Here is a 20,659-nt window from a genome sequence, read left to right as displayed (position 1 = left end):
CAAGCGGCTCAGCGCCGACGTGCGTGCCGGGGCCTGGCACTCTGCCCCCGCCGGGGATCCCAGCGCTCACCGCCCCATCCCCGGGTGCAGCGTCACGTCACGCTGTCCCGGCATCCCCCCGGCTCACCCGGGGCCCGCGGTGCCGGTGCCGGAGCTGGCAGTGCAGCGCTGGTGTACGCTCTGCCACGTGCTCCCCGAACAGGCGCGTGTGCCGACGAGAGCCCCCGGCACCGTGCCAGCTCATGCCCCCGGCCACGTGCCCGCGTGTGCCCCGGTGCCTCTCGGTGGGTGCCCTCGGTAAGTGGGGATGCCGTGGGGGCGGCCGTGCCCCCCGCTGCCTGCTGCCTGCCCGTTGTTTGCCCACGGGGACGGTGAGCCACGCCGCGGCGGCTGCCGTCGCCCCATGGGGTGGGGGGTCCCCGGCACTGGGGGCTGGTCACCACCCGGCCACCACGCTGGGCTGCGGCACCGGGTGCTGACCCGGGGCTGCCCCCCCCGCATGGGGCAGCAGGGGACAGGGGGGACCTTCCGGGGGTCCCCCAGATCTACCTGGGGGCCAAGTCCCACGGGGACGGCAGCAGGCAGCGGGTGCGGCGGCAGAGGCAGCGCCGCGGGCAGGACCCCCAGCACCCGCAGCCACGGGGGGGTTCACCAGCCGACCCCCTCCCCACGCCACAGCCAGGCTGTGCCGGGGCGGGGGGCTGCGTGCTACCCTGCACACCCCGAGCCAGCTGTGGGACGACGAGCTCCAGATGTGCGGCCGCTCTCCCTGACTCACCCCGCTGGGCTCGGGGACACTCCCAGCGCCACCGGATGGGGACAGCCCCCCCCGGCCCCCGCACCGCGTCCCCCGGTGCTCCTGGTCCCACCGGGCCCCGCCGGGAAGGAGCTGGACTCGGCCGAGCAGGCGTGACGCCAGGATCCGGCCTGGCCGCGGTGCGGGCAGGGGGGGCGGCGCTGGGGGGACAGGGGTGTCCCTGGCCAAGTCACCAACCCTGCCTGCCCACACCGCGTGTGGCTCTGCCGCTGTGTGCCCCACGGCCCCCGTGTCCCCCGCATCCCCCGTGTCCCCACATCCCCCGTGTCCCCCACATCCCCCATGTCCCCACATCCCCCATGTCCCCCTGTCCCCCATGTCCCCCCGTCCCCCATGCGCAGTGGGTCCCCCCAGCAGTGGGGCGATGCCATGGGGTGCCCCCCGTTCCCCCCCATCCGACAGACATGTCCCCAGGCAGGCAGGCAGGCAGGCTGCCTGCAGCCCCTGCCCGCTGCCCCCCGGCCCCCCCGGCCGGCTCCCACGGCCCCTGCGGTCCCCTGCCTGACTCATCCTGCCTGCGGCTCCCGCTGCCTGCCCCAACCAGCCTGGGCCGCGGCCAGCCCGGCAGCTGCCTGCAGAGCCTTAACCCTCTCGGGGAGCGGGACGGGGCTGTGGCTGCCCGGGCTGGGGGAGTGGGGATCCCCCCCAATGTGCCACCGCCTGGGTCTGCCGGCACCAGCGCCGGCACCGAACCGAGCGTGACCGCGGCCCTGATGCCGCCGCTGCCGGCTCTGCCCAGGGCCGGGCTCCCTGCCAGCACCTGGCAGGGCGGGCAGGATGGGAGCGCCCGTGTCCCTCCCCAGCACGGCTCAGGGGGGTCGGGGGGGGGCAGAGGAGCCCCCCTGCACCCCCATGGTGCCCACCAGTGTCCTGCCTGCAGCTGCAGGGCTTGGCGCAGGCAGTGCAGGCAGCGTGCAGTGCAGGCAGGGGCAGGCAGGCAGGTACAGAGCGGGCAGGGTGCAGTACAAGCAGGGCACAGCACAGGCAGGGTGCGGTGCAGGCAGGTGCAGCATTGGTATGGTGCGGTGCAGGCAGGTGAACTGCAGGCAGCGCAGCGCAGGCAGGGAGCAGTACAGGCAGCACACGGGCAGGCTGCAGCACGGGCAGGGTTAGCAGCAGGCAGGGGAAGGAATGCTCCGGAGCGTTCTCTGGTTGCTGCCAGCACGGTGCTGCCAAACCGCAGGCCTGGCAGGACCACGCTGCCGCTCCCCACCCGCCGGCAGCTTCCGGCCCCTCGAGGCCCCACGGGAAGGAGGAGTGGGGCCAGATCCAGCCCCGGGGTACGGATGTTCCCAGCGCTGGGGCGCAGGGGCCCCAAAATCTGCTGCCCGACAGAGCGAGCCCATGGGGGGTAATGACACGGAGCGACTACGGCACAGCCCACCCCCCTGCCTGCCCCCCGGCACAACCTGCCCCCCAGCTCTGCCCGTGCCCGCACCCCAGCACGGGATCGGTGGCAGAGGCCGTGGGAACAGCTTCATCCCGAGCAGACCAGACCAGAGCGGCAGTGGCGGCACCGCGGTGTTGAAACCCCACCGGAGCACGCCACGGCCCTGCAGCTGCTCCCCCCTGCAGCCCCCGGCCCAACGCTGCCCACCCGCCCACCGGCACGGGGGGGTGATGCCAGCACGAGGGGCAGCGCGGGCACGGGTGGGCAATGCCAGCGCGGGTGGGCGATGCCGGTGCAGGTGGGCGATGCCGGCGTGGGTGGGCAATGCCAGCGCGGGTGGGCGATGCCGGTGCAGGTGGGAGTGCCGGCGGGGGTGGGCAATGCCATAAGTGTGTCCCTTGCACCAGGCCAGGCACGGGCACCCTCGGTGCCGGCATCCCTGGGTTGGCAGGGAGCACAGAGGGGTCCCGGTGCCGGCACCAGCCCCGGTCGGTGCGTGTCCCGGGGCAGAGGAGCAGAGACGCCGTCGCTGCCTGGAGCCGAGCCGGGACACCCGGCGGTGCCATGGTGGGGCCGCAGCACCCACCAGTGCCACCGGCGCCAGCACCCAGCGCCACAGGGGCCCCATCGCCAGGACGGGGGGATGAGTTGGGGGGCGGGGGGCATCCCTGGGATGGGGGGTGAGCCCAAAGTGACCCCATCCCTGGGACTGGGGGGGTCAAACCTGGGGGCACCATGGGCCCCAGAGGGGTGGGATGAGCCCGAGTGGCCCAAGGGTGGGGGGGGACAAGCTGGGGGGGCTCGGTGCCAGGACGGGCAGGGATGAGGCCGGGGGGGGCCCGTGGCGCTTGGGACCACTGTGGCTCCCAGCTCGGAGCCCACCAAGGGCCGTGGCCCCAGGGCAGCTCCAGGACCCCTGAACCACCCCCCAACCCAACAGCCCCCCCCAGCCGCAGCCCCCCCACTCCTGGACACAGGGAAAAGCTCCAACTTTATTCCCGGTTTTCTCTCGGGGCACTTGCGGCACTGGTGACCCCGAGTCCTCCCGCACCCCCCAGGGTTGGAGGAGAGTCCCCCGGGGGGGCACCCCTCCACTCGAGCCCCCGGGGCAGGGACCCCCCAGCCCCCAATACCCTGTCCTGGGCAAGGTGGGGGGACCCCCGCACCCCCGGGGCAGGGACCCCCGTGCCCCCCCAGGCAGGGCCGGTGTGCCGGGTCGGTGGGTGCCGGGGGGCTCAGGGGGGGCCCCCGTGGTGGCGGCAGGTGATGAGGTACTGGGGGTAGGCCTGGGTGTCGTTGAAGATGACGAAGATGGCGGGCTGGAGGGGGTTGTCCACCACGCTGTCATACCGCAGGGGGGCCCCGGCCCCCTCCCGCAGCGGGGGGGCCCGCAGCCCCTGTGCCCCCACCGCGTACTGCCCGGTCAGCACCTTGGCCACGAAGACGTACTTGCTGCCGTCGGCGCTGCGCGGCGAGTACTGCTCCTGCACCGAGACCGCCGCCTGCACCGCGAAGTACACGCCGAGCCCGTAGAGAGCGGCTGCGGGGCGGCGGGGGGGACAGGGGGGTCAGACCGCAGTGCCGGGACGGGATGGGGGGCGCGTGCCGGTGGCAGCACGCCCGGATCGGCACCCGGCACTGGCGCTCACCGTTCTTGCCGCAGAAGCTGCGGTTGAAGCCGTGCAAGCAGATCTCGCGGCTGGAGGTCTCGGTGGTGCCGTGGAAGAGGATCTGCTCCACCGCGCCGCCGGCGCAGGCCTTCTCCATGCTGGCCTTCTTCAGCTGGTACTGCTTGTACAGCAGCGGGTGGATCAGCTTCTCCACCTGCCGGGCAGCACCGCAGCGTCCGGGGCTCTGCCGCGGGGACACCACGGCCGGGCTCCTGCGTCCCACGCGCCGGCGCCGCCGGGACTCACCTTGATGATGCTGATCTTGCCGTGCAGCTCCTCCAGCGTCTCGTAGAAATGGCGCACGGTGTCGCAGAACTCCTCCGAATCCTCGGCCAGAGGCATCAGCCTCACCTCCTCCTCCAGGCCCAGCGCCTCCAGCCCTGCCGGACACAGCCCCGGTGAACGCCGGCATGGCACGGCACCTCCCCGGGCAGGGGACCCCCGTGGCGGGGCAGGACTGGCCCCGCGGCACCGTCCCACTTGCGCGGCACGACGGCGGCGATGCCGGGGGCAGCGGTACTCACCAAGCAGGCGGCGGGCGCTCTCGGTCGGGGGCTGGCTGCGGGAAATGGCCACGGCGCGGGCGTTGCTGATGTCATACTCCTCCATCCGCTCAAAGTTGATGGTGAAGGGCCGGCCGTCCAGCAGCAGGTCCAGCCTGCGCTCCCGGCACAGCCAGGCCCGCTCCAGCAGCGCCGAGGCCTCGGCGGAGTAGGGGACGGCGGTGCCGGAGGGGTCCCAGCGCACCCAGCACGCGGCGGCGGGGGGGCCGCGCTCCGGCTGCGGCAGCCGCTGGAGCAGGAGGGCGAGCTCGCCGGCGGCGGCGGCGGTGTACTCGGCGAAGCCGCTCAGCGTGGCGGTGCCGTCGCGCAGGCAGAGGCGCACGGCGTGCTTGCGCTGCAGGAAGGTCAGGCAGCGGCGGCAGGCAGCCGGCAGCGCCCGCAGACACTCGCTCTCCACCTCCTCCACCCGCAGCCGCCCCTCCAGCGCCTGCTCCAGCTCCCGCGGCACCGCGGCCACGTCCCGCTCGAAGGAGGAGAACAGCGTCACCTGCGCCGTGTCCGCCGCCGGCAGAGCCTCCTCCAGGGAGGCCTCCAGCGCGGCCAGGAGCCCGGCATCTTCCTCCCCCTCCTCCTCCTCCTCCCCTCGTGTGCCGGGCGCTGCCCGCTGCTCCTCGTGGTAGGAGCGGAGGGAGAGCGCGGTGGCACGCGCCAGCTCCTCTTCCTCGCGCCGCGTGCTGTCCATGGAGCGCTGGATGGCCAGCACCATCTGCGCCTCCTCCTCCTCCCTGCCAGCCCCCTGCTCTCCCAGCGGCATCTCCCCGGTGACGTCCCCGTCGGCCACGGCGAGGGGCTCGGCGTCAGGGCCCTGCTCGTCACCGGGGATGTCGCCGGCTTTCAGCGCGGGCTCCCCGTCGTCGGTGCGCAGCACCGCCAGCAGCTCCTTGATCTCCTCTGCAGGGAGGAGCAAGGCGTCAACCACGACCCCGACCGCGGCACGGGAGGGCACCGGCACCCGTGGCCCCCTTCCACCACGGCACCGCAAGACCGGTTGCCGGAGCAGCCCCCTCACCCCACACCGCCCCTCACCTATGTGGGAGTGAAGCCCGTCCCCGTCGGCGGCACCGTCGGCATCATCGAGCGGGTGCGGGTGCCGGGAGCGCAGCACCGCAGGCAGGGAGCCCCGGCGGCAGCTCGGGGGGAGAAGCTCCACCAGCTCCGGCTGCGGGGACAGAGCGACAGGACGCTGTCACCGGAGCCGCACACGCGGCAGGGACCGGCGCGGCGGCACCCACCTCTCGGCGGCTCCGATGCCGGCTCCCCACCCTCCCTGCTCAGGGCGGGCGCCGGCTGCACCTGGGGGTCCGGGGGGCTCCAGTGGACGCCGTCCAGGTCGATGACGCACTGGAAGCGGCTCTCCAGCTGCCGGAGGATGCTCTGCCCACCCTCGTCCCGCAGGAAGCGGGCGACGCCGGGATACCGCAGCGTCACGGTCTGTGAGCCCACGGTGCCCAGCAGGCTCTGCAGGAAATCGGCCGCGGCCCGGCACCGGCCCGTTTCCCCTCGCACCTGCCGGTGAGGGCCGGGGTCAGGGCCTGCCCGCCGTGTCGGCACCGCCGCGCCAGCAGACCTCGCTGCTGGGTGCCAGACCCGCTGCCGGCCGGCGTGGCGAGGAAGGGGAGGTGGGAGCCGACGGCACAGAGCCCTGCCTGCACCCCTGCCCGCAGCTCACCCGCAAGCCGGCGATGTCCTCCCCCTCCAGCGGCAGCAGAGACACCTCGGGGATGCTGGCCAGCAGGTCCTGGTAGTGCCGCTGCAAGTAGCGCAGCGCTCCCGGCTCTGCCGGCACCAGCGCCTCGTCCTGCGCCGACGCCACCGACGCCGCCTGCTCCTGGCGCTGGCTGGCCACGTCCTCATCCCTCTCCGTGTGCTCGTCCCTGCCCGGGAAGGCAGCCCGCGGCTCCCCCGGCACTGGGCTCAGCGCCCGCGGCTCTGCCGGCTCTGCCACCTCCGGGCAGGCGTTGGGGCTGGCAGGGGCTGGCGGGGCCGTGTCTGGCAGGGGGGCTGTGCCCGGTGAGGGGAACGTGTCCGGCGGGGCCGTGCGTGGTGGGGCGGCCGCGTCTGGCAGGGTTGCCGTGTCCGGCGAGAGGTCTGCGTCCGGCGGGGGGGCCGCGTCCCCGTCCAGCGACTCCAGGAAGGGGTAGTGGGGGGCGAGGGCCAGCGCCATGTCCTGCAGCCGGTGGGGCCTCTGCAGCACCCGCTCCGCCGCTGGAGGGGACAGGACGGGCAGCCGGCGGCCGAGCACCGCCACCCCGGCACCCCCGGCCCCCGGCCCTGCCCTCGCCCCAGCCACGGCACCGGCAGGATGGGGCAGGGCGGCCAAAGCTCGGCACCGGCAGCCGGCCGGGGCAGCGCCGGAGGGGGGATCCCACTCACCACCGCTCACCTGCCGGCTCCTGGAAGGTGACGACGGCGGCCTGGCCCCCCGGCAGCAGCCGCACCGCCCGCACGCTGCCGCCCCCGCTGCGCCGGTTCTCGAAGTAGAGCTCCAGCAGGTCGCGGCTCAGCCCCGGCGCCTCGGCCCGCACCAGCACGCTGGTGGTCTGCGGCAGCCGCAGCAGGGCCAGCGCGACCCCCTCCAGCCCCCGCCGCTGCACCCGCTGCTCCGCTGCCGCAAACTCTGCCAGAACAGGGGCGGCGGTGACCCCCACGGCCCCGGCGGCAGACGGGGGATGGAAGCCCCTTCAGCCACCCCGACGGCACCGTTTGTCACCGGACCTGGCAGGGGGGAACTGCCAGGAGCCCCCCCGCAGCCATTCACCCCTGGCAGGACCCCAGCACCGACCGGCCCCGGCTCACCGGCACCACTGGCCACCCGCAGCGGGGATAAGGGGCTGTGGCACCCGGCAGCACCGGCCCTGTGCCGAGCTGGCCACCCCAAAACACCGCCCTGCTGCGCCTGGATGCCAAGGAGTGCCACAGACCCCGCACCCCAAAACGCCGCCCCGGTGGTCCCGGCGCCAGCGCTGCACCGCAGACCCCGCACCCCAAAACGCCGCCCCGGTGGTCCCGGCGCCAGCACTGCACCGCAGTGAGAGGAGCGCGGTGCCCCCCGTCCCGGGGCGATGCCCTCCCCCCCCCCCGGCCCACCTTGGGGGGTGATGGGGTCCCGCAGGCGCAGCAGCGCCCAGCTGGGTGCCGGGCCCCGGCACAAGCCGAAGTCACCGCGGGGGCGTCCCAGCAGCGGCTCCAGATGCGGCTCCAGCAGCTCGGGGGGGGGGGCAGGGGGCCGAGGCCCCGCAGCAGCAGGCGGGTGGGGTCCCAGGGGGGGGCAGGGCGCACCCCCAGCTCCGACCCCCCCAGCCGGTGGGTGCTGCGGGCCAGGATGTTCTGGGCGTCTGTGGGGAAGGGGGGGGTAAACGGGCGTCACCGGGGGGGCAGCGCCCGCGCCCACCCTGCACCCTGCCCCGTGCTGGGAACCCCTGGGGGGCACCGCACCGCCCACCAGTGCTCCCGGGGGGTGGGGTGCCCCGTACCCCATCCCAGTGCCCCCAGCTGGGACTGGCCCCCTCCACAGCCCCCCCCAGTGCTCCGCGTTGGGACTGGGTCCCCCCTGCACCCCCTCCCAGTGCTCCCAGTTAGGACTGGGTACCCCCCTGCACCCCTCCCCAGTGCTCCCAGTTAGGCCTGCCCCTCCTCCCAGTGCTCCCAGTTAGTACTAGGTCCCCTCCTGCCCCCCCTCCCAGTGCTCCCAGTTAGTACTGGGTACCCCTTTGCACCCCCTCCCAGTGCTCCCAGTTAGGCCTGCCCCCCCTCCCAGTGCTCCCAGTTAGGACTGGGTACCTCTTTGCACCCCCTCCCAGTGCTCCCAGTTAGGACTGCCCCCCCTGCACCCCTCCCCAGTGCTCCCAGTTAGGACTGGGTACCCCCCTGCACCCCTCCCCAGTGCTCCCAGTTAGGCCTGCCCCCCCTCCCAGTGCTCCCAATTAGGACTGCTCCCCCCCCCCAGTGCTCCCAGTTAGGACTGGGTCCCCCCTGCACCCCATCCCAGTACTCCCAGTTAGGACTGCCCCCTCTGCACCCCTCCCCAGTGCTCCCAGTTAGGCCTGCCCCCCCCCCAGTGCTCCCAGTTAGGCCTGCCCCCTCTGCCCCCCTCCCCAGTGCTCCCAGTTAGGCCTGCCCCCCCCCCAGTGCTCCCAGTTAGGCCTGCCCCCTCTGCCCCCCTCCCCAGTGCTCCCAGTTAGGCCTGCCCCCCCCCGTCCCAGTGCTCCCAGTTAGGCCTGCCCCCTCTGCCCCCCTCCCCAGTGCTCCCAGTTAGGCCTGCCCCCCCCGTCCCAGTGCTCCCAGTTAGGCCTGCCCCCCCCCCAGTGCTCCCAGTTAGGCCTGCCCCCCCCCCCAGTGCTCCCAGTTAGGCCTGCCCCCCCCCAGTGCTCCCAGTTAGGCCTGCCCCCCGCGCTCACCCCGGGGGCTCTCGAAGGTGAGGAAGAAGAGGGGCCCGAGGCGCTGGCAGCTCTGGACCGGGCCCCCCCCCGAGTGCCGCCGGCTCTCGAAGTACAGGACCACCAGCTCCTCCTCTGTGCCGGGGGGGACGCCCCCCACCTCCAGCACCCGCTCTGCCATCTGCCCACACGCACATTGGGGGGGGACACACACCACACGACACCCCCCCGTCCCTGCCCACCCACCCACGCGTGACCGCAACCCCCCCCCCCCCCCCCCATCCCCACACCAAGGACCCCCCCGGTGCGCCCACACCCGCCCTGGTCCCCAGCCCCCGGGGCAGGACCCTCCTCCCCCCCCCCCCGCCGTGGGGCAGGACCCCACGCAGTCCCGCGCCCCCCCCCCCCCCACGCACCAGGCGCTGCTCGGCTCCGCCCCGCACAGAAACGAAACCGAAACGGGCCGGGGGGAGCCGGGCCGGGAACGGGAAGTGCTGGGGGGGGGGTGGAGCCTCGTGGGGCGGGGGGACACGGGACCGGCCCCACGCGTGACACGGGGACACGGGACCCACCCTTGGCGCGTGATACGGGGAAAACCAGGAGAAAAACCCGTTTCTGGGCGGGGGGGGGAGGGGAGGGGGGACGGGCAGGGACGGGCAGGGACGGGCAGCCCACGCGCCGCCCCGCCCCCCCCCCCCGCGTCGAAGCCTCTCTGCCGCCACACGGGGGCGCCCCGTCCCTCCACGCGGCCACTCCCCTCCTCGCTGACCCCGCCCCAGACTGCCCGAGGAGGGCGGAGCCAATCCATAGGCTCTGCCGCTCTAGCCCCGCCTATCCCTCAGGGCCACGCCCAATAACAGGCGATTCCCTGCACTGCTTTAACCCCGCCCCTCCCCAAGCCCCGCCCCTCCCGGCAGGCCCCGCCCAGAGCGGAGAGGAGCGGCGCCAGCGCTGCCGCACGGCCCGGCCCGGTGAGCGGTTACCGGGGGGGGGGGATGGATGGATATCGCGGTGTACCGGAGGTGGGGGGGGGGGAATTGAGGTGGTGGTGGGGAACGGAGGCCACAATGCCGGCTCTGAGCGCGGTGTCCCGTCCGTCCCGTCCCGTCCCCCCCCCCGCACTGCTCTGCCGCATTCCGCAGCGAACGGGGCCGGGGGGGGGGGGTACGGGGCGGCGGGAGCGGAACCCCGAGCGGGACGGGACGGGCCGCACTGCGGCCCGTCCCGTCCCGCTCGGGGTCCCGCTCCCGTGGTCACCGGGTGGGGCTCTATGCCGGCCCCCCCCCGCCCCGAGCGGGATTAGGATTGCTGCTGCCGTAAATAGGCCGCGGTGGGCATTACCGGGAAAGCCGCTTAAGGAGGCTCCCGGGAAAAACCGGGGGCGGCGGGTACCCCCCCCCACCCCCCCACCCCGCAGCCCCGGCTGCGTCTGCAGCGTGCGCCCCGTGTGCCGTGCACCCCGTACCCCCCGTGCCGTGAGCACCCCGTGCCCTGTGCTGTGCCCCCCCCTCCCCATGCTGTATGTGCCCTGTGCCCCCCCATATGGGGTGCCCCCCCCATGCTGCATGCACCCCCCGTACCCCACGCAGGGTCCCCCCACGCACCCCCGTGCTATAAGCACCCTGCACCCTATGCCACACGCCCCCACCGTGGGGTGCCCCCCATGCTGCCCGCACCCCCTGCACTGTGCCCCCCGTGCCATAAGCACCCTGCACCCCCATGCAACGCACCCCCCATGCCTCATGCCCCCCCTGTACCCCATGCAGGGTGCCCCCATGCCACACAGCCCGCCATGGGGTGCCCCCCCATGCAGCGTGCCCCCGGTGCTGTCTGTAGCCCGGGGAGTTCCGTCCACGCTCCGTGCCCCCACAGCGCTGCCCACGAGCGGGGTCCCTGCCCTCCCCCGGGGGGGTCCAGGCTGGTGGCCCCTTGCTGTGCCAGGGGACACGTGCCCGTGGCCACGGTGCCGCAGGGCAGAGCCACCACCCCCCCATCGCTCCTGGAGGCCCGTGGCACCGGGCCGGGGCGTCACGCGAGCGGCCGGCTTCGGTTGCGCCACCGGCCACGCGGGCTGTCGCTTGGCCGGGCCTTGGCGCTGGCGCCAGCCGCGGGCAGCCCCGTGCCCGGGGTCACCGGCGCTTCGCGGCGGCACCGGCTCCGGCGCATCCCGCCAGCCGCGGCACGGGATTGCGCAGGGCTGGCCCGGGGCTCTGCCTGACAGCTGCCAGCCCTGCGGGCAGCTGCCTGTCCCCGCTGCCTGCCAGGCCGCGTTTATCACCTGCGCTGGCAGCGAGCGATCACCGCGCAGGGCCGCAGCCGCCATTCCCAAGGCCGCCTGGTTTTGTAATCCCAGGCTCCGCACAGAATCGGTGTCTGGAACAGGGGCGGCTCCGGTGCCCGCGGCTAACCCCCGCTGCCCGCGGCTAACCCCCGCCGCCGCAGCCCCGCTGGCCGGCCGCTGCCGGAGGTAGGGCCGTGGGTTCCAGCACGGCACCGTTGCCGGTCCCGCTCCTCGCCGGCGGTCACCTCTGGCCGGGGCAGCCCACGCCGCCGGCGGGTGCCGGCTGTGGCTGGACCCCGGTGCTCCGGCCGTGCCGGTCCGGTGGAGGCAGCGGCAGGGAGCGGGGCTGGCGGCGAGGGGCTGCCGGCTTCACCACCGCGGCCCCCGGCCACCGCCATGGCCGAGGCCTCCCGCAGGGCCCGGTTCGGGGCAGCCACGGCGGTGTCGCCATGGCAACGGCCCTGCCGCCGGCAGCCATCTTGTGCCGGGAGCCCGGGGGGGGGGGGAACCCCCAGGAACCCCCAGGGAACCCCCAGACTGACGGGGTGTGGGGAAGAGGGGCCAGGGGGGGTGCGAGGGGGTGGTGGCGGAGGGGGGGTGATGGCTGGGGGGGGGGCCGATGGTGGCAGGGGGTGATGGCCGGGGGGGTGATGGCTGCAGGGGGGGCTGATGGTGTGTGGGGGGGTGATGTCTGGGGTTCTGACCCCCTCTCCCCCCTCCGGCAGCAGAGCGGCGGCAGCCCGCCGGGGGAAGATGTCCCACGAGAAGAGCTTCCTGGTGACGGACGAGGGCTTCTCGGGGCAGCAGCCGATGGCCCCCCCGGCCTACGCCCAGCCCGCCTACCCCACCACCCCCTACCCCCAGCCCCAGTTCGCCCCAGCGCCCTACAACCAGCCGGGCTTCCCGCAGGGGCCGGGGCCGTACCCCCCTGCCGGGCCGTACCCCCCTGCCGGGGCATACCCCCCCCCGGGGCCGTACCCCCCGGGGCCGTACCCCCCTGGGCCGTACCCCCCGCCGGGGCCATACCCCCAGGGCCCCTACGCCCAGCCGCCGTACGCCCAGCCGCAGCCCATGGTCCCCGGGGACCAAGACTGTAAGTAACAGGGCTCAGGGGGGTGCGGGGGGGGCTCTGTCCTGGGCTGGGGGCTCTGACGGCAGCCCTGGGGGGGGTCACCGCAGGGAGGGCCCCATTTCGGTGGCGCTGGCCCCATTTTGGCCAGGCAGGGGCAGGTCCAGCCACGTGGCCAGCACAGGCAGGCAAGGGGGGGTCCGGCTGGTAGCACAGCTCAGGGTGCCCAAGTGGGGCTGCGGGGGTCCTGGGGGAGGTGCTGCCCTGGGAGCCTCCAAACACAAGCCTGGGGTGCCTCTGTCCGCGGGAGGGGGGACAGCCCCCAGAGCCGTTGGCTCGGTGGGGACGCCGGCATGAAGCCCGGATTTGGGGGGCACCAAGCTCCGCTCCCCTGGGGCCCCCCCGGCCCCTTCAGCCCCGTCTCTCCTCTTCCCTCGCCGCTGCCAGCCGGAGCCAGGGCCCACCGTGGGCTGTGGAGACCGGGCACCATGGTCATCCGAGTCGGTGAGCGGCTGCCGCAGCGGGCAGGGGCAGGCAGGCCCTAGGACAGGGACTCGGCGTGGTGCGGCGGTGCAGGCAGCCCCCCCCAGCCCCCTCAGCCGCCCCCCTCTCCCCGCAGCCCCCCTGCACAGCACTTACCACGAGGACGGGCCACCCTCCTACTATGACAACCAGGACTTCCCCACTGCGCACTGGGACGACAAGAGCATCCGGCAGGCCTTCATCCGCAAGGTGGGACTCGCCCGGGGGTGCTTCCAGGGGGGAGTGGGGATTTCGGGTGCCTGTGGTGACCCATCCCGTCCCGTCCCCCAGGTCTTCCTGGTGCTCACCCTGCAGCTGACTGTCACCTTCGCCTTCGTGGCCATCTTCACCTTCGTGAAAGGCGTGAAGGGCTTCGTGCGGCGCAATGTCTGGACATACTACGTCTCCTACGCCGTCTTCTTCATCTCCCTCATCGTCCTCAGCTGCTGTGGGGATTTCCGCCGCAAACACCCCTGGAACCTGGTGGCTCTGGTAAGCACCGTGCTGGGGCGGCGGGCTCAGCCACGGCTTCGGCAGTCCCGGCCCCAGGGACCCGGCGGCGGGCGGCAAAGCGGTGGGGGGGCGGCCGATCCGGTGTGACGCGGTGCCCGTCTGCTCCCCAGTCCATCTTGACCGTCAGCCTGTCCTACATGGTGGGGATGATCGCCAGCTTCTACAACACCGATGCCGTCATCATGGCTGTGGGCATCACCGTCGTCGTCTGCTTCACTGTCGTCATCTTCTCCCTGCAGGTCAGCTCGGAGGGTGGGCGGGTGGCTGGGTGACACCCCCCTCTCTGGCTCCCTGCTGGGGGGCTCCCAACTGGATGTACGACTCCCCTGGCTCCCAGCTGGTGCTGGGGGCTCTGAACCAGGTGTACGGCCCCCCCACCTTGCTCTCCCCTGCCCCGCAGACCAAGTACGACTTCACCTCCTGCCGGGGCGTGCTCATCATCTGCCTCGTCGTCCTCATCGTCTTCTCTATCCTCTGCATCTTCATCCGGAACCGCATCATGGACATCATCTACGCTTCCCTGGGGGCCCTGCTCTTCACCTGCGTAAGTGCTGGGGGGGCCCCATCCTCCCCTGCCTCCCCGGGGGGGGGCCCGAGCCGTCTGCCAGATCTGGGGGGGCTCGGGCCATGCGTGGGGGGCACAGGACCTGCTTGTGGGGTGGCCGCTCGGCTGCGTGGGGTGCCGCTGGGCTCCCCCCACCCCCCGCCCAGCGGTGTGCCCCCCCCCGACACCCCGTCCCTCGCAGTTCCTGGCGGTGGACACGCAGATGATCCTGGGGAACAAGCAGCTGGCCCTCAGCCCCGAGGAGTACGTCTTCGCCGCCCTCAACCTCTACACAGACATCATCAACATCTTCCTCTACATCCTGGCCATCATCGGCCGGGCCAAGGAGTAGCGGCCCCCCACCCCCCGCCCCACGGCACCCATCTCGGTTCGTGCCCCCCCCTCCCCGTAGCCGGTTTTGTTTGGTGTTCTCATCGCACCCGTCGTCGGTTCTCCCGGTAGAGTTTCTTTCACCCCGGCCACCTCCCCCAGGGGCTCGCCGGGCCGGGGGGGGACACGGGGGGGTCCCTGAGGCAGGAGGGTCCCCGGGTGGCAGCTCTGTCCCCTTGCCGGGAGCGAGGCGGGCCTGCCTGCCTGCCTGCCTGCCTGCCTCCTGCCCGCCGGGGTGTGCAGCCGCCCGCTGCCCCTCCTGCCCCCCCCGCAGCCCCCGCGCCCCCCCCGCTGTGAATACGGCCTTTGCCCCCCCCTTGCGTTGAACGCGGACTGGAAGCACTTTCTCCCCCCACCCGCGGTGGAGCTCACCCCTCTGTCCTGCTCCCCCCGCACGCGCTGCCCCCGCCGCCCCCCCGGCTGCGCAGGCAGGGTCAGTGCCGGCGGCCCCCCCCGGCCCCCCCCCCGGCCACAGGCAGGGCTGAGGGCAGGGTCCCGCCACCCGGGGCGCACAGGGGGGGGCTCCCCGCTCTGGGACCTGGCCCCCTCCCAGGGCCCGAGCTGCCGTCCCTGCCCGTCCCTGCCCGTCCCTGCCCAGGCAGCGGGGGGGTTCCCGGCCCCGGCCCCCTCCCTGTGCGGCCAAGGCTCCGTTCTCGCCCCGTTCTGTGGCTCCAGCTCCTGCTGTTAATAAACCTCCGTCTAGGTCAGCTCTGCTGCCTCCGGCTCCTTTCCCCCCCCACTGCAGGCAGGGCCCCCCGACGCAGGCAGGGCCCCCACTGCAGGCAGGGCACCCCCCCTGCCCCGTCCTTTGGGGACAGGGTTGTCCCCGTGGCCGCTGTCCCCAGGGCTCTTCCTGCCTGCCTGCCCCCGACCCCCCCACCTGCCCCCAGAGGCAGGCAGGCAGGCAGGCAGGCCCTGCCCACAGGCAGCAGCAGCGGTGGAGAAGCACCCGCAGAGGGTGCTGCAGCCTTTTGGAGCTGGGGGTGTCGCTGCAGGCAGGCACCCACCCGTGTCACCCGTCTCCCGTGTCACCCATCTCCCATGTCCCCGTGGCGATCCAGCCTCGGCAGCGTGTGGCCGCCGGCAGGGATTTATTTAGCACCGGGGAGCTCGGCTGCTCCCGCCATGCCGCCTGCCCTCCTCGCCATCATGGCTTCCGGCTGTGCCGCCCCGGCAGGGATTGGTTGCTGCCTGTGCCCCAGCTGTGCCACGCTCCTCTGCCGGCAGCCAGCCCTGGCCCCCGGAGCAGTCGGGGGGCTCCTGGGGGGGCCCGTCGGTAGCCCCGGCCCCTCGGCAGCGCCAGGCCTGCCGCTCCCTCTCGCCTCGCGCCGCGTCCTGCTGGGCCCTGAGCTCAAAGGACCTGGCGATGACCCGCACCGTGTTGGTGGTGCCGGGGCAGGGGCTGGCGTCCCACTCTGGGCACCCCCCGCGCGCCGGGGCTGGGGGCTGCTGCTCGCCGTCCTCCTGCCGCTGCCCGCTGGGCTCCTGGCCCCGGCTCCAGCTCTCCAGCATTGGCATCTCCTCCCGCTCGCGGCGGCCATGGTGGCTCCGGGCTACATCCCGCTTTCCCGCTCGCTCCCAGGAACGCGGCTCCTCCCTGCCACTGCCCCGGCTCCACCAGCCCGGTGGGCAGCCCGGCGCTGAGCCGCAGTCGTGTGCCAGCTCCCCGTCACAGCAGCGCAGCGTCTTGGCAGGGCCCTGCAGATTGGGGGGGAAGAGGCAGGGAAATGGCGGTGCCGCGGCAAGGGGCTCCCGTGCCAGAGGGCAAGGGCTGCGCCCGGCCACGGACAGTGGTCCACGCCGGGCCGGCACACTGATGCCTACCTGGTGGGCGCGGGGCTGCCAGGCGGGCTCCGGCTCCCAGGGAGGCTCCCTGCCTGCCCTGGGCACAGAGCTGGCAGCTCCCCGGCAGTGCCAGATCTCGGGGCTCAGCACAGCACAGGCGGTGCTGGCGCGGGAGGTCTGGCCATGCCTGGGGACGCTTGCTGTGCCGTGGGCTGGCCGGGCTGCTGGCGCATCCCATGGGGAGCCCCGGCACTTCTCCGGTCACTGCCAGGCGCGGAGGGGGCCACTCCGCGCTAGGGCCCAGGTGCCGGCGTGGGGCAGGGGAGGCTGGCCGGCGGGACCCCGGCCGTGCCCACGATCACCACAGGGCTTGCGGGAGGGGTGGGATGCGGCGCTGCTCACTGCCTCCACCCGGGCGCAGCAGCCGTGGGTGGTGTGCCAGGCCACGCCACGGCAGAGGTGCCCGCAGGCCTCGCGGCACGGCTGCGCCCTGCTGCCCTGGTCCTGGCCCCCCTCGCACCGGCATTCCCAGGGCTGGCCGTGGCACGGTGTCACCTTGATGTCCCGGTCCGTCCCGGCAGCCGGCACCCAGCCCTGCTCCTGGAAGCACACCTTGGTCCGCTGGAAGTGGTGGTCGTGCCGGCGCAGCCTCTCCAGGGAGGAGGTGGTGGTGGTGGTGCGGCACCACTCTTCAGGGCCTGCTCTCGGCCCCGGCTCAACCCCCGGCAGCTGCTGGCACAGGAGCTCCTCCGGCAGCTGGGAGGCCAGGCCGCTGGCGATGAAGGAGCGGCGGTCGATGGCCGCCCCGGCACTGAGCCAGCAGGACGCCAGCACGGCGCTGAGAGTCTCCTCCACCGGCCCCTCGGCACTGGGGCAGCACGGGGCTGGCGAACTGGCGGTGCTGTCGGACGAGATGGCCGCGGAGAAGACGGAGCTGGTCAGGCTCTCCACGGAGCAGGAGTACGGCAAGGCGCTGCCAGCGCAGCCTTCCCGGGCATCCCAGCAGCAGGAGGGGCTGGGCCAGGCCCCCCATAACAGCCCCTCATGCGCCAGCGTGCCGCTGGCACGGCACCCGCCGCAGCACGGCCCCGGCTGCCCGGGGGGCTGGCGCTGGGGGGGTCCTGCAACCGTGAAAGGAGGGGGATGGAGATGGAGCCCCCACCACGCATCCCCCGTGTCGCGCAAGGATCACCCTGTGCCCGGCGACGCTGCCGCACGGTGAGACTGGCCACCGGCTGCGAGCGCGGCTGGGACATGGCACCCATAGCAGCCGCAGCACGGCCAAAATCGGGCAGGACAGGGGGTGCAGCCCTCCCCCCTGCCTGCCCGCTGCCCGACCCTCGCCCACGCCTCCCCCCGCGCCCCGCTGCCACCGGGTGCCCACCGTACCATCCTCACGGCGGTCGAACGGGTGCGTGCCGGGGCGGAGCACCATGGTGCCAGGGGCGTCGACTCCCACAGCCGCATGACGAGGGGCTGGGGGGGGGGGGACACAGCGCGTCCCTCTGTGACATCCCCTCGGAACCAGCCGTGGTGCCGGTGTTCCGCGGCAAGCCACGGGCCTTCCCTCGCCCCTGGCCATGGCGCTGCTGCCCGGCATGGGACGCATATCGGCGTGAGCGGCACAGCCTGGTGCCAGGGGCTGCCATGGAGCCGGTGCCCGGCGGCCGCCCGCCACGCGCGGGGGTCTCGGTCTTTGCCTGCTACGACCAGTTGCGGCGCGAGATCCAGGCGCTGCTGGCGGAGAACGAGGAGCTGACGCGGGTGGTGGGGCGGCTCAAGGAGCAGAGGCCCCTGCGGCGCCTCGTGCACAGCCAGCACGGCACGGCACCTGGCTCCGCGCCCCCCCTCGCCCACGCCTCCAGTGGGGGACGCTTCACCTTCCCCAGCCCAGGTGGGGGAACGGGTGGCCCCTGTGGTGATGCCGGGCCGGAGGTGGGCACCGCGGCTGTGAACATCCCCCCCTCTCCTGCAGCCAACAGCCCCGACTGGGAGCTGGCACCCCTGGAGCAGAGCCTGATCTTCCGGACCTGCCCCCGGGAACCCCTCCAGGACCAGCAGCCCCAGGACAGAATGCTGCCCACGCCGTTACCCACACCACTGCCCACGCCAAGCGGCACCGATGTCAGCACCGGGGTGTTTTGGCCTGTCACCGGGAGCAGAAGTATTAGGGGGGGGTCTGGGGGGGCTCTGATGCCAAAGCTCTTGGGAGGGGATCCCATCCCCATCCCCATCCCATCCCCATCCCCATCCCCATCCCATCCCATCCCCATCCCCATCCCCATCCCCATCCCCATCCCATCCCCATCCCATCCCCATCCCATCCCCATCCCATCCCCATCCCATCCCCATCCCCATCCCCATCCCCATCCCCATCCCCATCCCCATCCCATCCCCATCCCATCCCCATCCCATCCCCATCCCATCCCATCCCATCCCCATCCCCATCCCATCCCCATCCCCATCCCATCCCATCCCCATCCCATCCCATCCCATCCCCATCCCATCCCATCCCCATCCCCATCCCATCCCCATCCCATCCCATCCCATCCCCATCCCCATCCCATCCCATCCCCATCCCCATCCCCATCCCATCCCCATCCCATCCCCATCCCATCCCATCCCTCCGCGGTGGCCTCGTGCCTCCCGTGGTTGTGTGTGGTCCCTGGCTGCCTGGCCGGGAGCTGTGGGGGTGCGGTGTGCAGGGTGGGCATGCGGCACAGCCCCCCCCCCAGCACTGCCGGGACTGCGATGGCCGTCCTTGTCCTGGCAGCCCTTCCAGTGACCGCGCTCGGCAGCCCCAGCCCCGACAGCCGCTGCCTCTCCTGCCCCCTGGACCGCTTCGTCCCCGCCAGCCGCCACGCTGGCCGCCGGCAGCCCCCCGAGCCGCCGCGGGACTCTCCTGTGCCGGAGCCGAGCGGCCCCAGCCTGCGGCTGTTGGACCTGCAGGGGCCGGGGGCCGGGATCCCCCCATCCCCCCTCCCGCTGCCCCCCACTTCGGCGGAGCCGCAGCCACCGGACCTGCAGCCTCCGGCCGGCCGGCACAAGGAGCCCTGGCGGAAGGCGGCCCGTGATGCCGACCGGCTCGCCTCCAGCCGGGAGCAGCCGCAGAGCTCCAGCCCACGAGGTGAGGGCCAGGGCTCCGGCACCGGCGAGGTGTGCGGCACCCCCGGGGTTCTGCGTCCCCATGACCCCCCCACTCCCACCAGCTCCGTGGCTGGGAGGGGACAGCGAGGTCCCGGGCGAGGGGCTGCAGCTGCCTTGTGCCGGCGGCCACGTAGGAAAAGCGGGGAGCAGCAGCCGCCCCGGGGACCCTGCGGCACCGTTAGCCTCTGCGCCGGCAGAGCCGGCACGCCGGCTTTTCCCTCCTGCAAATCCGGCACATGGCGTCTCTGCGCCGGAGAGCTGGCACGTGCCAAACCAGCCTGCCCCACCCCTGCCCGGCAAAGCCGGCGTGCTGGTGTTTGCAACCCACCCCCCCCCCGGGCCCCCGGCACTGGGACCCCCAGCACCGGGCAGCAGCAGCAAGGCCTGGCCTGGTCCCCGGGGCAGCAGGGGCACGGGGGACATCGGGGGGGGCCGTGGGGGACATCGGGGGGGGCCATGGGGGCTGTGGGGGGGGCCATGGGGGATGTGGGGGGGCCATGGGGGATGTGGGGGGGGCAGCAGCGCAGGGTCGGTCCCGGGGCAGGGGTAAGCGCCCGACACCGGCAGCTCCCGCAGATGGCCGGCAGCTGGTGTGGGAGCAGCTGGTGGGCGAGATCGCCTTCCAGCTGGACCGCCGCATCCTCGCCAGCGTCTTCCCCGACCGCACCCGGCTCTATGGCTTCACCGTCGCCAACATCCCCGAGAAGATCATGGCGGTACGTTGGTACAGCTGAGCCGGGGAGCCGGGCACGGTGCCTGCGGCCGCAACCCGGTGCACCCCGGTCCCCTTCTGCTCAGGCACCCATGGGTGCTGAGGGGCTGACCCTGCCCACCTCTCCCTGCAGACCGCCCTCAGCACCATGCCGGCAGCCTTCGATGAGCAGCGCTGTGCCGCCGCGGCCCGGCGCTACGTCACCCTGATGGGGCGGCTACGGGCGCTGGGCTACAGCCCTGCGGTGCACCCGGCCTTCGCCGAGTCCCTCGTCAACACCTACGGCATCCTGCCGGAGCCGGCCGGCCCTGACGCCCGCTCCCACCGCAGCCTGGCCTTCCTGCGCCACGTGGTGGCCGAGACGGTGCCGCTGGCGCTGCAGCCGGACACGATGGTGTTGCTGGAGTGCCTGCAGGAGCTGGCGCAGGACGACGGGCAGCCCCTCTTCCTCTGGTGAGCGGCTGTGCCGGCACCCACACCGCCCGCCAGAGCCCAACACTGTGCAATAAACCTGCTCCGGCACCCTCACCCTCATCTGCCATGGTAACTCCGGTGGGCACCGCGGGCACCATGAGTGCCACCGTCACCGCTGCTGCTCCTGCTTGGGGACACCCCCGTGATGGGCACCAGTGCTGGGGTGCAGGCAGCCATACCGGAGTGCAGGCAGCCATACCAAGGTGCAGGCAGCCATACCAAGGTGCAGGCAGCCATACGGAGGTGCAGGCAGCCATACCAAGGTGCAGGCAGCCATACGGAGGTGCAGGCAGCCATACGGAGGTGCAGGCAGCCATACAGAGGTGCAGGCAGCCATACGGAGGTGCAGGCAGCCATACCAAGGTGCAGGCAGCCATACGGAGGTGCAGGCAGCCATACGGAGGTG

At 73.5% G+C, this 20,659-nt stretch overlaps 4 protein-coding genes across 6 annotated transcripts in view; 2 read left to right on the top strand and 2 right to left on the bottom strand.

Moving 5' to 3' along the window:
• Positions 1–15,658, bottom strand: part of PLEC (plectin) — an 81,333-nt gene extending 65,675 nt beyond the window's left edge. The window contains exon 1 of the mRNA XM_075743046.1: positions 15,654–15,658. The gene's annotated coding sequence lies outside the window, so the exon portion shown is untranslated. The remainder of the gene's footprint in view (positions 1–15,653) is intronic.
• Positions 3,180–11,139, bottom strand: PARP10 (poly(ADP-ribose) polymerase family member 10). The gene is made up of 12 exons (XM_075747206.1): positions 10,849–11,139; positions 9,233–9,389; positions 8,838–8,997; positions 7,528–7,775; positions 6,824–7,057; positions 6,110–6,645; positions 5,734–5,946; positions 5,467–5,599; positions 4,402–5,331; positions 4,124–4,257; positions 3,857–4,031; positions 3,180–3,747 (listed from the first exon to the last, which is right to left on the bottom strand). The coding sequence occupies exons 1-12, from the start codon at positions 11,137–11,139 to the stop codon at positions 3,443–3,445; spliced, it is 3,516 nt and encodes a 1,171-aa protein (XP_075603321.1). The 3' UTR covers positions 3,180–3,442.
• On the top strand, positions 9,691–14,842 carry GRINA (glutamate ionotropic receptor NMDA type subunit associated protein 1). Of its 3 annotated transcripts, none has more exons than XM_075743036.1 (7): positions 9,691–9,787; positions 11,826–12,190; positions 12,786–12,898; positions 12,980–13,180; positions 13,312–13,440; positions 13,602–13,745; positions 13,948–14,842. In XM_075743036.1, exons 2-7 carry the CDS (start codon positions 11,851–11,853, stop codon positions 14,095–14,097), a joined length of 1,077 nt encoding a protein of 358 aa, XP_075599151.1. In that variant the 5' UTR covers positions 9,691–9,787; positions 11,826–11,850; the 3' UTR covers positions 14,098–14,842. The 3 variants fall into 3 exon arrangements, with proteins under 3 accessions (XP_075599151.1, XP_075599150.1, XP_075599152.1); XM_075743035.1 differs by having other exon boundaries at positions 9,703–9,787; positions 11,823–12,190; XM_075743037.1 differs by lacking the exon at positions 9,691–9,787 and adding an exon at positions 11,195–11,283 and having other exon boundaries at positions 11,823–12,190.
• A 1,661-nt stretch (positions 15,659–17,319) lies between the features above and the next one.
• SPATC1 (spermatogenesis and centriole associated 1) lies at positions 17,320–20,242 on the top strand. Its single transcript, XM_075747205.1, has 4 exons — positions 17,320–18,084; positions 18,694–19,047; positions 19,587–19,783; positions 19,913–20,242. Exons 1-4 carry the CDS (start codon positions 17,568–17,570, stop codon positions 20,234–20,236), a joined length of 1,392 nt encoding a protein of 463 aa, XP_075603320.1. The 5' UTR covers positions 17,320–17,567; the 3' UTR covers positions 20,237–20,242.
• Positions 20,243–20,659: the final 417 nt, after the last annotated feature.

The sequence above is a fragment of the Balearica regulorum genome, chromosome 2 (assembly GCF_011004875.1).
Source record: "Balearica regulorum gibbericeps isolate bBalReg1 chromosome 2, bBalReg1.pri, whole genome shotgun sequence".
Classification (NCBI taxonomy): domain Eukaryota; kingdom Metazoa; phylum Chordata; class Aves; order Gruiformes; family Gruidae; genus Balearica; species Balearica regulorum.
The sequence above is the reverse complement of the archived record's forward strand: the minus strand, read 5'-3'. Positions and strand labels throughout refer to the sequence as shown.